Below are 17,037 nucleotides of genomic sequence, written 5' to 3'. Positions count from 1 at the left end.
ACAGCCAACAATAAACGTGCGTTGCAGATAGATTCGGGCCTATTCAGATTTTTTCTCTCTATACTTTCAGATGGTTTATGATGCATAATAATAACACAAACGAAAATAAGGAAGTGGTTAATGCTTCAATTCAGCTCAAAACAATCTTAGCGACAAAAGCGGTTGTGTAACTGTAAGGTTTTTCGTGCACCCTCCAAACTACATTTTTATTTAGTATGAATCCATGTTAATCAACAACATAACTTATTTACTGTATGCCGCTTCCAGATTGTATACTTTGCTTCTGCGCACAGAGTAAACTTTTTGCTCAAATTTGCGCACCCAAAATAGCAGTTATTGGCGCACCAGATTTTCGAAGTTTACAAATCCCAAAGGCACACCACCCTGCAGTTGAAGGAATCATTGTTCAAACCTGTATTTTGAAACATTTGCTGACACAAGCGAAAAAGGTTGACGGGCAGTAACGTGTTTGGAAACAATTTAATTTTGCGCACATTCTTTGAATATCTATTATTGGCAAAGAACAATGTTTCCAGCCTAGTCCACCTTTTACGTTATTCCCAGCATATCCGAATAAAAAATCAATTCTGTTAATTTCAGCGATTCTGTCATTATGGACCAAAAAACATTTTTGGTTTGTTTAGCGCGGGGCTCTAAAAACCTCGGGACCCTAGGCCGTGGCCTAGTTGGCCTTGCGTTAATCCGGCCCAGGATACATTACCAAAAGAAAAGAGCATTATAATGGGGAAAATTGCTTATCAAGTATCAAGATATGCGAGCGTTATTCAGATTTGAAAGTTGAGTGTAACAAGGCAAGCTATCTATGTGTGAATGTTTTTGCTTTTCGATGGTATCAGTAAACTACAGTTTCACCATCGATTTTGACACAAGAGTTTTATGAAATTTCTCATGGTAAAGATAAATTGCATACAATTCTTTCAATATTACATAAGAAAAAGCTTGAGCAGCAGATGGTGAAAACCAATAGAGACCTTAAACTGAGTCTAGGTAACTCATTTGCAACACAAAATGTACAGAAGGAGAACTATGAGAATGGTGCTAGAAAACTGGCATTTGGCATAACCATTTGACCCTTGTCTCTGTATCTATCCACATAAATTCGAATGGGAGCTTGAACACGGACAACTGGATGCGCAGAGTCAGCTTGTTTACATTGCACCAGGCTCAATATTATCAAGTTCGTCTTTGAAATGATCAATGACATTGTTTATTTCTGAAACCCTCGATCTGTTTCTGTGGATTTCGTCACTATGAATCTTCTCTATCAGCGTCTGCATTGCACTATTGGCCTTTGTCACAATTTCATCCTCCTGTCATGAAGAAATTCACAGAAAAGTCAGATAAAAACAGTGCTTGAAGAGAACTTTCGTAAACGGAATGGATCTTCGTACAACTAAGAAACTATAATTTCTATGCTTTGTGAGTTTTACGAGAAATTTGAGAAAATACTTTCAAGATTTGCCTCAAAATTTCTCATTGACAGAATGCAGAGTTACTACGATTCCTATTCTATCAGCAAAATCTCAGCAAACAACAGGGACCTTGTAACAAACAAACTAATGGAGGAATTTCCAATAAGCACTAAGATTCCCCTATTAGTTGTCCCACGATTCCCAAATTGCATTGAGAGTCCTTTGGTTCAAAATTGGTTGAATAGCTAATTCTAATATCTGTTTACTGTTCGCATATTTTATCTTACGTATGTTTCAGCTTCTTTGCTAATTCCTATATCTAGAGTCTTGCATTATGACCAATGATGCACTCTCTCCCCTTTTCAAGCTGAAAATGCCCCTTTAAACTAAATTTCCATTAGCAGGATTTTCCTGAAAGATCCCCTGGCAAATGATGCTTTTCAAAATAGGAAAGGAAGAGTCGTAGTTGAATATCTTAGTATGGAATTATGGTATGGAATTTCCAAATCATTTTACTCGCCTTGTTATCGATTTTAAAAAGATGTCCATCGTGCGACGCAGAGACTGAATTCATAAGGGTATCTTTGTCGACAAAAATCTGTAAAATGAAAAGAATACGATATCTTACTGAAACAGATATGAACCGAAACATGTATTGAGAATAAATATATAAAAGACCACACCTGGTTCTTCAAAGAGGGAGAGATATCATAAACTATGTGGATTTGACCATTGCAAAATGAAATTCATCGGATAAAGGGGTGATCAAGTCTTAGTTGTCCCATCTAATGCGCCATCTGAGTACATAAGACAAAGGGTACAAAAACGGTAACATCTTTTAACTCATCAAACAATATTTTTCAGATATATACCATGAATAGTGAAGTACAGAAAACCCCCGGAAGGCAGTAACTGAACTTTCTAAATCAACTTACGTTTCTAAGTTCTTCGGGAAGCTCTTCCTCGAGTTCATTCTTCATAAACTTTTCCAAAGTAACAACTGCAATATCGGAGAGTTTTTCATTGTGAGTATTTTCCAGCTCTCTACACTGGGTCATTCTTTAAATAGTCAAGGAACTGAATCCATTACAAGGGCAATTGAATTTTTAGAAGTCCAGTAAACCACTATTGAGTCTGCCTACTGTAACCTTTTCCAGTTTTGGCAAATAATAATAAGACATGCAATGAAAACACCTTTTGTATACCTACTGAAAGCTAATTTTCTTTTATCAGTTCTTCAGCTGTTTTAGACCCAGATGTCATAGGGTTAGCAAACCAATACTCCTTTTTAATTAGAAACATCTTTTTCTCATTTGAACTTTTCAGTCAAGTCTGGGGGGCTTATCCATAGTATGTTAAAAACCTTTGCCCGTGATCTGATGTTCATTTTGACAATGTTTCTTATCACTAGATACCTGTCTCCATGCTCAGAATTTGATTCAGTTTATTGCATATATCTTTTAAAACTTTGATATACAGAAAAAATAAAGTTTTTGATTCTGATAGCAACATATCACTTATCAGATTTGAATCACAACAAAGGATACAGTCCTTGAACGTGCTCAACGAATGACGTCACCATGTCTGCAAAATTGCGCTCAAAATCTTTGATTGTGTCCTAAAATAGAGTGAATGACACAGTCTCAATGTTATTCATAGTATGTAGTCCGGCCAAGAAAATCAATCTTCTTTGAATTCTGTAATACGTTTTCGCACCATCTTTAGTACATTTGAAACACTTTTTAATTGAATTTTCTAGAGAGGGGGGGGGGGCAATTATAAATAGGAAATATTTGTTTGGTGGGTGGAAATATTGGAACTTCGATTTGTTTCATAGACAGTTGTCTTTTATGAAATTTTGCCAAAATTTAAGATAAAATTTATATATGGGTTGGGGCAGTTGACTGACCATTTGATTTGACCAACGAATAGCGAACACCAGCAAACAATAAAACGAATATTGTACCATTCGGTATCACTTATTGTTCAAGATGGCATACTATTTCTTGAAGCCACCATTCAAGGATTTACAGATAAAAGAATGGCGTGTAAATTACCTCCAGTTGATCCACCAATTGCATTTCGTATCCCATCAAGTTGGTCCACAAAGACGTGATCTCTGTGCCTATGTCTTTCATCTTCTTTTCTATGATTCCTGCGTCCGCTAAAGTATTTATATCTGCGAATTCCTAGATACAATATTTTTTTGCATAAGATAAAGGAACCAACTTATCAAAAACGTTAAATTTTGATAGCTATCACGGCGTACCATTATCAATATCATTACCATTGAGGCTTTTGATACTTCAGCTTTATTCTACAGTCCCTTATACAATAACAACATGACAAATATTATAAGCTATTCAGTGCTTTGGGATCTAGGAGCTGTGGCTCCACCAATAATCTATACTGCATTGCTGTGAATACAGCATTGTCAGAAAATTATGTGCATTTTTGAGCAAATATTAGATAATATTGTGATTTCAATGTAAAATAAAGCATTTTAATAACATCCAGAGGAGGGTGGCCTACAAAAACATTTTATTCAATCCCCCTGCCCCTAAAACTTTCTTCTTTCTACAACCCTGGATAAACACTGCAACCTTATCATATATCTTTAGTAAAGAAGGGACACCTTTCTTTTGTAATTTTCAAAGTTCTCAATGCTTTCAACACAAGACTTTTTATTTGACGAGATTGCTTCTTCGATGCAGGAAAAGAATGACTTGATCTCGTTTTGACGCCTTCGGTGCTCCTTCAGTCCAAATTCAGCAATCTCTTGGCAGATATTTGTGAACCTTCCTTTGAATGTAAGCAAGAGTTAAGGAAGAAAAAAAGTTTCACCTCATTGTATACCAAGAAGATCAGTCGGCTAGAGATACCACAATGTTTGTAGGGATATGTTTGAAGACATCATCAAAGGTTTGTTTAGACATTTGCTTAATTAGGTATCAAGAATAGTTTTACATTATCATATTTAGCTCAAGTCTTTATCTATTAGCCATAGGCGTAGGATTCAGGGGGTACAGGGGGCACGCCTCCAGTTTCCAGTACGTTCTTGCAGCTTACAGAGGTGCCTTAATTTGACTACATGCGCCCCCTACTTATAAATGCTATTATTAAACGAGTATTACAGCGATGAGTAAATACATTTACTTGTCGGTTTTCACGTTAATTTACACACATTTTGTATCAAAAAGGATAGTTCATTTACTTTTACAAAGTACAAGCGCTGTATATTCAAATTCTATCTATCTAAGGGGCCGAATGGTATATATGGTAAATGCACATCATCTACTTGGCTTTTTGTGTTCACAAAAGGTTCAGCCAATAACGTCAATCTTTATACCAGATCAACTAACTATATTTTTGAGATTTTTAACTATATTTTTGGGGTTGGCGTAATGCACCTATGGAAAAAAGTGCTATGACAACAAGGAAGCGTAACGAGTCTTTGTGGGCGGTTAGGGTGATATCCGGATATGTACTTGAGGAAGGGAGAAGGGGACTCATATCTATACCACCCATTGTAGAAAATCAGCATAAAAAAATTAAAGTTCAGCGACATAAAGCGTCGACATTTTGGTGCAAGAAAAGGATATATAGTCATAAGCTCATCCACTCCTGGCAACTTCAACAACTTTGATGCTTCAGTATCTTCATTAAACATCGAATCAAACAAATAGGAGCCATCGAGGTCTTCTACATAGGCTTCCTACAATAAAATAAAAATGAGGATTTGATTGATAACAAAGAAGTTGATGACATTGATGACTAAGCGTGAAAGCCAGGCCCTAATAACATCCATTAATACCTTTGAATATGTTCCACGATGCTGGTTAGCGTGATCTACGATGCCCGTCAAACTCACTTGGATTGGCTTACGGCTTGAGTCTTTATCTCAATTCCTTTCAGGAATACTTTCCCTCTTCGTATTTTGACTGTACCTTTACAGCACAGAAGCTACATCACTATGTCTCAGGCAAAAAATTTCGGGAGACCAAAATGTTTACAACAAATCTGACACATTGCCTCTATATTCGGATCAACACTTATCTTTTCATTTAATGTTACAAAGATATAAACCTTATAAAGCATAGCAATCTCTAACCAAGTTTGAAAGCTATTTAAACTTGTTTAGATATTTTATATACCTTATGCTGTTGTCGTTCTGCCTCTTTCTTTTCGAATTCCTCCTGTTTGCGCTGAGCCACGTTTTCATCTTGCACCATTTCTTCTACTGAATATTTGTACTGTTCATTGGCTGCTTCTCGCACTTGCTCATCGACGAGACGGTAATCTAAGTACACTAGGCTTGGCAAATGAGCTACTGTAAAAGGCTTATAGTTTACATCCTGACAAAACGGATTTCCATCGAGATTAAGTGAATTTAGCTTTTCAAAATGGCGGAGGTATGAAATCTGTTGAAATAAAATGCAAAACAAGTTACTTATTGATTTAAGTTGGTCAACGTAGTGACCAAGAGTGACAGATAATGGTGAGCGGTAGGTAGCATGGGCATAACAGCTGGGGTCTTAAAGGGATTTCCTAACCCAGAACCCCCTAATTTTTTAAGCAAAAATGTTTTGTCCCTTCTTTGGCAAAAGGCCCCTTTTACCTGAAAAGTACCACCTTTGCATTGCATATCCCTACAATTGAAACCATGCCCTCTTACTGCATCCTCATCTTGCAGTTCTTCTTATGCTCATGGCTGGTAGACAGTGGCGGACACCTTGGGGGCAAAGGGGCAGTTGCCCCCACAATGTGACATCATCTTATCAAAACAATAGACTTGCCCCCCCCCCAAAAATTTGACTAAGTGTCCGCCCATGCTGGTGGGTCACCACTAATTTTTTCCAGCTTCTGCAGCATATTATGATATGCAGGAGGGTCAAAATAGGCAAATTAAACAAATGAAATGTAAGGTTGCCCAGCCCAATCATTGCCAGTTTGCTATATGGGATATTACAAATGCAGACCAAGGGTCAAAATGAACTTCCTCTATCTGTATAATAGCAGTTTTTTTATTTTTATGTGCATCGTATCATAAACTGCTAAATGGAATGATAATAAGGCATTTGTATTTCTGATGGACCTATTTTGATCTTTACCTGGGTAATTATGTCACTAACAGAATTATATATAACATATATAACATCTGGCGCATAGAGATCTAAATATTCTTCCTAACTTGATAGTCTCAATCAATATACTCTGAAGAGTGGTCAGACAAAAAGCTTTACCCTGTCTGAAAATGTCAGAAAGGGATACAAATGAACTGCCACCTCTTCCACCCCACCCCACAATGGAGCCAACTAGTCAGCAAAACTCCACTGACATAATTCAATGCAAAACTTAAGTTTTCTAATGAGACTGATAAATATTAGTCTTTGGGTACAGATTGGAAAAGAATAATAAATCAACTTTAGATCAATCAGGAATAAAATAGATAAAAAAGAAGTGCAGAACAACTGTGTGTTGATTCAGTAGCTTTTCAGTAAAACCACTACTGAATGGGAATAACTTACATTTTCAAGTTGCTCTAGTCTGTTGTTACCAGCTGAGAAGACATGAAGATCCACCAGGGACTCCATGTTTTCAAGAATAGTTATTCTGTTGTTGTAAAGGGTCAGATCCTTTAGTTTTGCAAGTTTTTCTAGTCCTTCTATACATTCAATATTGTTGAAAGATAGGTCTATAGAGGAAACAACAAAATCGTTAGCATTGTAGTTTGCCTGGCCCAAAGCAGTTTTAATTATCAGCATAGATACTTGCTTTTTCCTAATTGTGACTTAAATAAACAAAATTTCTCTGTTCAGTATGAGTTCTTGAAAGGTAGGGTTTTCAAAAGGTATAAAAACGGCAGTCTATTGTAGCAGGTATTAACATAAGATTATAAAAGAGAATAGACAGATGTACAATAATTTAAAACATGAGAATAATACAAGTAAACTTACCTAGCCATTCTAAGTGTATAAGCATACTCAACCCCTCAATTTTTTCAATAATGTTGTTGTCCAGTTGCAATTTGACAAGGTGTTTGAACTGACCAAGATTATCAATCTTGAGAATATCTAAGAAAATATATAACAAGCTATCAAGGCTACAGTGCATTGCTTAATTTTTCTTTATCAAAGACTTAAGCCATAAAAATTCCCTGCAGGCGAGTAGGTTACTATGCATCATATTACTCAATTTCAATTAAACTTGATTTAATATATAGTAGAAAATTACACTTTTTAGAGAGAAACTCCAGCTTACTTTTGAAATCAAGCCTAAGACCGATCACATCTGCAAAATCAATTCCTTCTTTCTTGGCTATCTTTCCGGCTTCTCCTTTTGGGCCCTGTTCCTCTACAGCTTGCAAAAGCATCTGCTCGTCAATAACCGACGGCTCAACGGTGTCGTAAAGACGACTCATGGTTCAAAAGTTCCTTTTAAAATTGTTTCACTTACACGTTCAACCTGCAGACTCCAACATCAACAACATTGACGGACCATGTCAACATTTTAGCTCGTTGTCAATGACAACAGTTGCAGTCTCTTTTACATCGAGTGCATAGGGAATCAAGGATGTAATTTGCTTCAAACTTTGAAATTCAAAGCATGACTATGTTCAAAGTTTAGTTTTCAGGTTCTCCAGTCAGCTTGAGGATTTTGATCCTATATCCTTCAAAGGAAGAAAGATATTGATGATTTCATCGAGGAAACTCAGACTTTTCAGAATGTTTGTGGCCAGAAATGTTTAATTATATTGTTCTCGCACACAATGTCTGTATGGTTGCAGGATTCATTCCTCGTCTGCTGCTGCAGCGTTGCTGATCTGATGAAAAGAACGTGGGGGTTCCCTTCGCATATCTTTTTACTTAACAAAATGCAGATATCTTGTGAAATTTTCCAGGCTAAAACAGAAAACACCTATAAACAGACGTTGCGATGCCTAACGCTTGGTGGGCGCGACAAAATTTTCTATTGTTTTTGTTTTTATTGGTATTGTCAACATCTCAATGATTGCCAAGCATTCCACTGGACTTCAAGATTTCGTGGCATCTAAACCTGAAGCTTCTAAATCATGACTTTCTTCGCAAACTTAAAGCAGCCGTTCCTCGAAATTCCTGAAGATGGCAGGATTGCGACGAATACTTTTGTGGATGCCATAAAGTCAACGCTGCATGTTTTGGGTGAGTTCTTATTCATTTAATGTACGCACTCAATACATTCTTTGTACTTAAAAAGAGCTGAGTCATTCTTAGATCACATCCTGAAATTAAGAAAATTCTGAACTATAAGATGAGATTGATCAACAATAAGGTGCAGTCTACCACTTACAGTCTGCTTGCAGTCATTTTTCTGCGTCTGCTTGTGGGTTGGATAGATATATAGAGAGTATTGGTAGGAAAGTATGGAATGGAAATGCTCAGCATGTGTACGCCCACTTCCCAGCGGTGAAATATTCCATGCGCATCAAGTCACATTTGAATCGTCTGGGCAATCCCTGATCAATCCCCTGTCAATCCCTTGTAAATAACCCCAGCAAGGGGCGTCGAGAGGGGGGGGTTAGGAGGGACAAAAGGTCCGGGGCCCGTAATTAAGTAATAAGATCTATTTATCGCTATTTATAATGGAAAAAGCTACTATTTCAGCTACATAAATGAAAATAATGCCTATAAGTCTATCGCAGAGAAATTTCCACATGTCTTTGATTCATGGAAAATGTTTTTGCACATTCTTGCAAAAATCCTTAAAAATTTTTTTTCAATAATTGTAAATAAAAAGAGTGTTTCCCGAATTCTGTGGGAGACTGAAGGGCGTGGCCACAGGAAAATTTCTTAAGGGGGTCCAGTTGTGAATCACCCCTGGGCCAGAGCTGGCTCTCGGCAGCCCTGATCCCCTGTCAATGAAATAGGAATGTTGATGACTGCTACTCAGGACAAACGTTTGGGGATGTAACTTAAGAGACAAGAAAGGAAATAAAAGTCAAATTGAGTAAATAAATATATAGACAAGTTTTTGCATAAAATACAAATAAAGCTGCATTTTCATAATGTATTTCAAAGAAGAGGCAGGTGTAAGCAAAAAAGGACATCTCTATGAGCCACATAATTGACATAAAGGCCCCAGACAACATGCAACCAGGGGGCCACCCCCCCCCCCCCCTCCACAATGAGCTTCTTCACAAATCTTTGTAATGTGTCTTTTATTTTCCTTCCCCCCTCCCTTAACTTTTCAACTTGCATCAGAGCCTATGGCCAGCCTAAATTCTTACTGTTAGTAAGTGAATATTGTTTAATTCTAGATTTGCTTGGACCAGGTGCCTTCCAGAAAATCAAATCTAAGGCCACAGATAATGCTACAGTAAGTTACAGTTGATTATGAAATGTTGCAGTGTTTTTCTTTAACATCACCCAGTTATTGTCACTTGTAGCCTGTGTTTCTTTATTTGACAATAAATCATTATATCTTTAAGAAACAAGTAATGATTTGTATTTAAAAGCATTTTTTATAGATGATGTCATATGAAAAAAAATGGTAAGAACAAGTTTTTTTCTGCTAGATTATGTTAAAGAATTATCAGAATGCAATTCATACCCTTTCAAAGGATGCCAAAGCTCATTTCTTGCAATTAGACACTTTTCTTGCAAATAGAGAGTTTCTGAAAAGTAGAGGGGGCTATGTTGCCCCTGCTTCCTACATCTAGGACTTCAAATCAAATATAAAACATATCTTATTTAACAATCGCAATTATACTCAAGCCACCTTACAGTGAATGTTAATAAGAAAGTTTGAACACACCCTTGAGCTTCAATCAACCATGTGTATCTTTGATTAGCAAATTAAACCTACAAGCTGTAGCTAGTACTTTCAATTAAAATAGTGTCAGTATTTGGCAAAGGCTGCCACAAGGAAACTTTACACTAGAGAAAAAAAAATAAAAAACTCATTGATTTGGCATTTATCATCATTTTCCGGCAATATATTTTAAAAAAAGAGGTTTATTACTCTTGAAAAACAACAGTAAAAATATTGCAATGATGCTTGCTTGTTAGGGTGTATTTTCCAACACAGTATTTCATGTGGACCACGTAAGCATTTGATTACTATTTGAAGATTAAAATCAATAAATTTCTAAGAATGCAATTTTTACAGCCTACTTAATTAGTAATATAGAGTTTAGATTTTAGAAATTACACTTTCATGTCCCTCTAGGAAAGGCTATACACAATTTACTATTCTCAAAGTAACTAAGGTATTTTCTATCTTTTAGAAACTTGAAAAACGCTATGAAACAGATAAGGAAAAATATGCAACACTTCAGAGTATTATTGAAACTGAAAAGGAGGAAGGGAAAGAAAAAGAAAAAGACTCCCTTACATTATCACTGCTAATGTTGAAAAGGTATGCAGTTAAATTAATGGATTTGCTTATGCATTTAATTCTGAATCTCTTCCAGAAAGAATCACATACATGCTTGTACATTTGCTTCATAATTTTTTAATGGCTCCCTGAATGACTGCCTTGCACCCTTCTTTCTAAGCTTGATTATAGCATAAAATAGCCTTTTGGTATTTGATTATAGTATAAAACAATTGTTAGCATTTTGTTGCTTCAGGAAATTCTGTACATATTTCAACATGGTTTTACCATATGGACATCCTAGACATTTCCCAAAAGACTGTTCTGAGCAAGACCCTTATCAAACATAACATGGTAGGCAACAATGAGCAATGGTTCAACTACCCAATACACTAAAGAGGTTTCCCTTCTCTTTTAAGCAAGATAAGGATAAACCCTGTAGAAAATATTGACTCCTAGGGAAGAAAATATTGAACTTTACAGGCAGGGGTGGACATTTGGTCAAATATTGTAGGCAAGTCTATTGTTTTGATAAAATGATGTCACATTTTCCCATTGATTAAGAAAAAAAGGCCATTGTCCTCCAAAATATTGACAAGACAGAGTAAATTGACACAATAGTCTATGTTTTAATTTTGTAATCTTGATGAGAAACAAATTCACATTTTAGGATAAGCACATTCATTCAAGCAATATTTGAAGAAGTTCTTACAATGCATCCCCATCTTGGAGAGTCTGTTTCTAAAGCATATGAAAGAACAATAAAACAGTACCATGGATGGTTGATTCAAAAGGCATTTGGGGTAAGAGCTGAACAGGAGAGAGTACTCATGCATTATGCTTTGATTTGATAAATTCTATAGAAATATCCATTCCTCTGAGCAAGGAATGGTGTTCTGCAAGGAATTAAAGAATCATTGATGAAGTTGCAGAACTGATGATGATTTTAATTATTAAGTTGATGTCTAGATTTTCATTCTTCTAAATATCTGGATTTAAGATCTCTCCAGTTTTGAAATGTTGCTAGCTATAAAAACTACAGCTTTTAAACTTGATATGGATTTCATTTATATGAATCTAATGGTTTTGTTCTAGCTTGCTCTCAGGGGTGTAGTTGCAAGAGAGAAGTTTATGACTGCTTTGGGAAATGGAGCATCTGAAGATGATGTTTTGAAAGAAATGAAGGTTCATTCTGAGTTGATGGGCAAGAATGTCACAGTCATCCACGAATTTTATGATAAAATGGGTATAGACCAGCATGGTAAAGTTTAGTACACTATCAAGTCGTTTTTTAAGCTGTCAACTAATGGGATTTAGATTGATATTGTATTTTTATCAATATGCTTTATTTGCGTAGAAACGTATAGATATTTCATTGAATATTAACATACATCAATACTCAATAATTGGATATGCTTGATCAGTCTTTCAGTCTCAATGTTTGTGTCTTGATATTTCTACCCTTCATATTTTGAATGCTGAGCAAGTTGGAAGGTTGAATGCAGGCAGGGAAGTTTTTATCAGTAAACAAGAGAACTCTTTCATACTTTATTGAAACTTCAAAAAATGTTCTGTCGAGAACATTTAGAAAAAAAATCGTTTGGACTAATTCCTTTGATGAACTATTTCATATGATTCAAAAATGTGGCAAAGCAAATTAGGCTAAAACAGAGCTATTTTAAAAGGATTAGAAACCGCTTTTAAAGGATCTGTTTCCTCATTAAATGACCTTTTTATCGATTTATTGATATAACAAGATTTTTCGTAAATCCTTTTGGAATTCTTAGTTTATTGTGAACGCCGGTGAACGCATATTATGCTAAGATTTTTATAAGATATAGTACGAAAAGACAAGTTTGAAGTGACTTCTGGATTGAGAATAAACGTTGTAAATCTCATCACGTATAGTATACTCAACCACTATCCAACAGCCGTTTAACCTTCTGCAAAGTAAGAAAAGATACTCCAAATGACGTCATAGGAGCACGAAGATAATCCCCTGTAGCATCGCATTTCTTCAGACTTGCCTCTGCGTGCCAGTAAAATGTACCTGGTTCTGCATTTGGTTTTCTGTGAAGTTCCTGCTTTCAGTGTTAGCTAATGATTTATTTTTAAAGTATGGTCCTCTCATTTAACTCTAATACTGCTAATTACAAAATCCCTTTGCATTTCAACAAATTTGTCGGATGCATGTATCCAAGGTAAAATGTATCAAGTTAGAGTGCCTAAGGCCATGATGATTTTATATGGCTGTCAATGCAACACTTAATATAGACGTTTATTTCGAATGTTTTAATTGGATTGCCTTAAAAAGTTTTGCGATATGGTTAAGGTGATCTTTGTCTTACTTCTTCTTTTAGCCCATTTCACATCCTGCATCTAACTTGTCCGGGAATATTATTTCTCCTCCAATAAACATCTCGGTGTTCGCATCATTTCCTATAGCGAAGTATTTGCGAAGAACCTGACACGTACGACGTACGAACATCAAGCAAATTGTGTCCCGGGGCCATTGGTTATCGGTCCTACCCTCTTCCTGCTTCCCAGACTCTTAAAACCTGTCTTTATTCAAAACTAAAAGAAACAAACTTGATCTTTCCTCCCTCTTTTATAACCCCCCCCCCCAAACTCTCCTTTGCTAGGGCTTTACCATAGGCTCCTGGGCCTTTCCCAAGCATCGTCAATTGAAGAAAAAGGATAAGCATTTGAAAACTGCTATACACGCCACTGCTTGCAGAGCAGGTCATTTGAAAGCCTTGTTACAACCATTATCAATAGAAGATGGTACGACAATCGATAGTTGCCATATTGGGAAGACAACACTATTCCGAAGAGTTGGTTGGCATATGCTTGCAGTTTTCAATGTTGCTAAACGTGGAGGTGGAACCCTGAGTTCCTGGTTGTGGCCGTCCTGTGAAATTTCATCGAAGAGAGTACTTTATGGTTAATGGAACAATCTTGGCTTTCAGGAAGATCGAAACAACTTCAGGTATTTATACCCTGAAAGCCATTAATAAATGCTTGGTTTCGTCGTCAATGCTGATTTGCAGAAAAAGAGTGTTGTGTGTTCAACCATACGTTTTCTTTCATGACTGACGGTGAAAACATGAATACTGGAGCACAGAATGGACTAAAGACACTCTGCAATAGTGAAAGAGCTCAATCATGCTCAGTTCTAAAAATCTGGTGCGTTGGCCATCGGATAGGATTGGCTTGGAAATCCCTGTTTAAAGTGGTTAATTTGACTAGATATTAAGGTGCATCATCACTGAGTAGCTATTTGCACATGTTTGGTGTAAAAACAAAAAGGATCTCAAGAAAATAGCAAAAGACAATTCATATCAGCCTGTTCACAACCCATCGTATTTGGGAGTATGATGGACACAGTTCTCTTAGGAATCTCTTGAGAGTGTGATATACATAGAATTAGATAATGACACATTTTAGCTATCTTTAGGTGTGGCCAGTTTGCTATAACTAATTTGACTGCAACTGCCACGCCATGGTTGAGAATGGTTTTGATCTGACCGAATGTTTCAAAGAGCCAACAACATGCAACAAAGCAAACAAGGTTTTTGACTAAATGGACACTATAGTCATTAAACTTGTTGTTTGCTGATGTTTACAAAATATTACATCTGATGAAAAGAATAAAAGAATATTCGCAGAAGGTGACGGTAGTACTACTAACACCCTTTTTATTGTACAATAATCACGGAAGTAAAGAAGAGAGAACTCCAATGCGTATTTATCAGACAGTCGCAGTTTTGAAGCAAGACGCAATGAAATTATTCAGTCATTGGCATTTTGAGTGAGGACTGAGTAGTGAAGCAATGAAGCAACTACGAAGTTTGGATGGAGGCATCACTAACGAAAGGCTAAAGGAATGCCACAAAGTGATATTCTCTTATCTGAGCGTTAGGCTACAGATTTAGTCGCTGACAGCAAGAGACACTGCAGAAAGAGAAAAAATACAGTCATTTGAAACAAGACAACATAGTTTTTAGTATTCTTGGAAATCACCTTTAATTTAGGAAATGTTACCTCAAGTCCCTATGGCAAATTTTTTCGGATCCTTCCCGGGATCATTCCACCAAGCTGAAACACTAAAAATGCACCTTTTTCAACGTTTGCAAACCTGAAAACGGTTCTTAGTAATGGACCATATTCTTTGCTTCCGATAATCTCTTGTCTGCATAGGTTTTCTAAGGTCTTTGTCAATCCAGGCGCAGTAATTATCCGAGACAAGCATTTCTGTCATTGGGGCACGTTTCTCTATGAAAACAGGTCTGGTCAATTGCTGACAAATACATCTATGTCATCCGTTTCAGTATGCATTTGCTCTGAGCATATGCCAAAAATGTCAGCGAGAAATGCCTCTTCTTAACTTGAAAGTTGTTCATTTTCCTGGTTTTTACCATTTTATGGTCTTTTTCTACTGCCCCATTTGAATGCAGTAGACCATATAATGATCAACAGTGAAGCTTCATGCATCCAGTCCAGGGTTGATAATGTTTTTGGCACTATTACAGCGCCATGATAAATAATGTAATATAGATCATGTTGACCATACAGATCAAGCATATGCTTTGATTCATTGCCTATGGGCTGCTCAAATTTTTTTGGCAGTGAGATCACAGTTAATGTCTCATTTCTTGACCCTCTATGTACAAAAAAGACAGAGCCTTTTCTAGCTTATTGAAAGATGCAACAGGGTCACACTGTGGCCGGTATAAGACGAGACTAAGATATACGGATACGGATAATTTGACTTCATTGCATACATAAAACACAGGGCTGCCAGAGACGTAACTTGCTCTGCTTTCGTCTCCCCGTCCTTCACCAAGAGACTGGAATGGATGATGTTGATGTAATATAAGGTTTTATTTTATGTAAGGAATTTGTAAGTTCATTATTCTGCGAATCTATTGCCATACCTTGCAGTAATTATTGGTTTGTTATTATCAGCAAGATTTTATGAATTTTCTTAAGCTTGTTAAGGTTTTTATCTGCATAGTCTATTACCTAACCTAAAATCCAATATGTAAATGTTAAATTAAAATCTTCAAGATAGTTGTTTTTGATTTTAAAAAGTATTACTTTCAAATCGTTATCAATAGTATTTTTAGATTTAGTTAAAGTCAAGGTGTCTTCCCCAAAATGTGGGAGAGGGCTAATGTAGTTCCAGTTCGCAAGAAGAATCTTAAAAACTTCTTCTACTTCGGTAAAATTCTTCAAAAGCTGATTTTTGATACCCTTTATCAGCATTTAGATGCTAATAATTCACTAAACCCAAATCAATCTGGTTTTCGTCCAGGTGATTCAACGATTAACCAGCTTGTGCCTGTTGTCAACTTCATAGCTCAAGCATTTGACTACAACCCTAGCCTCGATGTTCACTCTGTTTACCTCGATGTTCACTCTGTTTACCTTATATCAAAAGCTTTTGACCGGGTCTGGCATGAAGGTCTTGTATACCAATTGCGTCGTTATGGTATCTCTGGTAGACTGCTTTCAATTATGCAAAGTTCTTGCCAACAGAAAACAGCGCACTGTTTTGAATGGGAAAACATCGGACTGGGGTGCCATTGAAGCTGGAGTTCCACAGGGCTCTATTTTGAGGCCCCTATTCTTCTTGATTTACATAAATGATTTGTTGGATGGCTTAAAATGTAATGTAAAACTATTTGCCGACGATACATCAATTTTTACGGTCGCTCATGATGCAAATAAAGCTGCTGCCGACAGAAATCACGATCTGACCCTGGTCAGCCTTTGGGCATGTAAATGGAGAATGTCCTCCAATCCAGATCCTACTAAGCAAGCAGTCGAGTTGACTTTCTCCAAGAAAAGATCTCCTGTAAATCACCCACCCATATTCTTTAATAACGTCCCTGTAAAAAACGTGCAAGAGCAAAAACACCTTATGATCATATTGGACTCCAAATTGTCCTTTTCTAGTCACATCAGAGCTGCCGTTGGAGCTGCCATATCAAAAGCCAGGCACGAAATAGAAATGTTAAGGTTTCTTTCCAAATACCTACCACGGCATACCCTCAATGAAATGTACAAATTGCATGTTCGACCGTATCTAGATTATGGCGACGTCATATATCACATCCCACATAATATTTGCGAATTTAGTCATGATGTTGTATTACTTAATCTAATGGAAAAACATGAAGCTCTCCAATACTCCACTGCACTAGCACTAACGGGCGCCTGGAGGGGTGCGCCCCGTGAGAAGTTG

At 36.7% G+C, this 17,037-nt stretch overlaps 2 protein-coding genes across 3 annotated transcripts; one reads left to right on the top strand and one right to left on the bottom strand.

The window, feature by feature from the left end:
* Positions 1 to 998: 998 nt before the first annotated feature.
* On the bottom strand, positions 999 to 8,899 carry LOC135692161 (dynein regulatory complex subunit 3). 2 transcript variants are annotated; one of them, XM_089112244.1, is made up of 11 exons: positions 8,763 to 8,899; positions 7,391 to 7,507; positions 6,962 to 7,128; positions 5,588 to 5,854; positions 5,036 to 5,148; positions 4,069 to 4,243; positions 3,491 to 3,622; positions 2,981 to 3,051; positions 2,369 to 2,492; positions 1,954 to 2,031; positions 999 to 1,331 (listed from the first exon to the last, which is right to left on the bottom strand). In XM_089112244.1, the coding sequence occupies exons 2-11, from the start codon at positions 7,413 to 7,415 to the stop codon at positions 1,170 to 1,172; spliced, it is 1,314 nt and encodes a 437-aa protein (XP_088968370.1). In that variant the 5' UTR covers positions 7,416 to 7,507; positions 8,763 to 8,899; the 3' UTR covers positions 999 to 1,169. The 2 variants fall into 2 exon arrangements, with proteins under 2 accessions (XP_088968370.1, XP_065066288.1); XM_065210216.2 differs by lacking the exon at positions 8,763 to 8,899 and adding an exon at positions 7,695 to 7,862.
* LOC135692160 (glycolipid transfer protein) lies at positions 8,097 to 12,218 on the top strand. Its single transcript, XM_065210215.2, has 5 exons — positions 8,097 to 8,614; positions 9,730 to 9,788; positions 10,699 to 10,829; positions 11,458 to 11,590; positions 11,883 to 12,218. Exons 1-5 carry the CDS (start codon positions 8,506 to 8,508, stop codon positions 12,057 to 12,059), a joined length of 609 nt encoding a protein of 202 aa, XP_065066287.1. The 5' UTR covers positions 8,097 to 8,505; the 3' UTR covers positions 12,060 to 12,218.
* The last annotated feature ends 4,819 nt before the right edge of the window (positions 12,219 to 17,037 follow it).

The sequence above is a fragment of the Rhopilema esculentum genome, chromosome 13 (assembly GCF_057945365.1).
Source record: "Rhopilema esculentum isolate cy_ngs chromosome 13, ASM5794536v1, whole genome shotgun sequence".
NCBI classification, from domain to species: Eukaryota; Metazoa; Cnidaria; class Scyphozoa; order Rhizostomeae; family Rhizostomatidae; genus Rhopilema; species Rhopilema esculentum.
Note: the sequence above shows the minus strand (reverse complement) of the source record. Positions and strands in the feature narration are given on the sequence as shown.

Coding starts and splice junctions, on each gene's coding strand:
- LOC135692161 (XM_065210216.2), bottom strand. CDS start 7,854: ATGAGTCGTCTTTACGACACCGTTGAGCCGTCGGTTATTGACGAGCAG. Junction 7,508..7,694: donor TCTTAGGCTTGATTTCAAAA/GTAAGCTGGAGT, acceptor ATATTTTCTTAG/ATATTCTCAAGATTGATAAT. Junction 1,332..1,953: donor TTTTTAAAATCGATAACAAG/GCGAGTAAAATG, acceptor TCTTCATGACAG/GAGGATGAAATTGTGACAAA.
- LOC135692160 (XM_065210215.2), top strand. CDS start 8,506: ATGACTTTCTTCGCAAACTTAAAGCAGCCGTTCCTCGAAATTCCTGAA. Junction 9,789..10,698: donor AGGCCACAGATAATGCTACA/GTAAGTTACAGT, acceptor TCTATCTTTTAG/AAACTTGAAAAACGCTATGA. Junction 10,830..11,457: donor TCACTGCTAATGTTGAAAAG/GTATGCAGTTAA, acceptor TTCACATTTTAG/GATAAGCACATTCATTCAAG.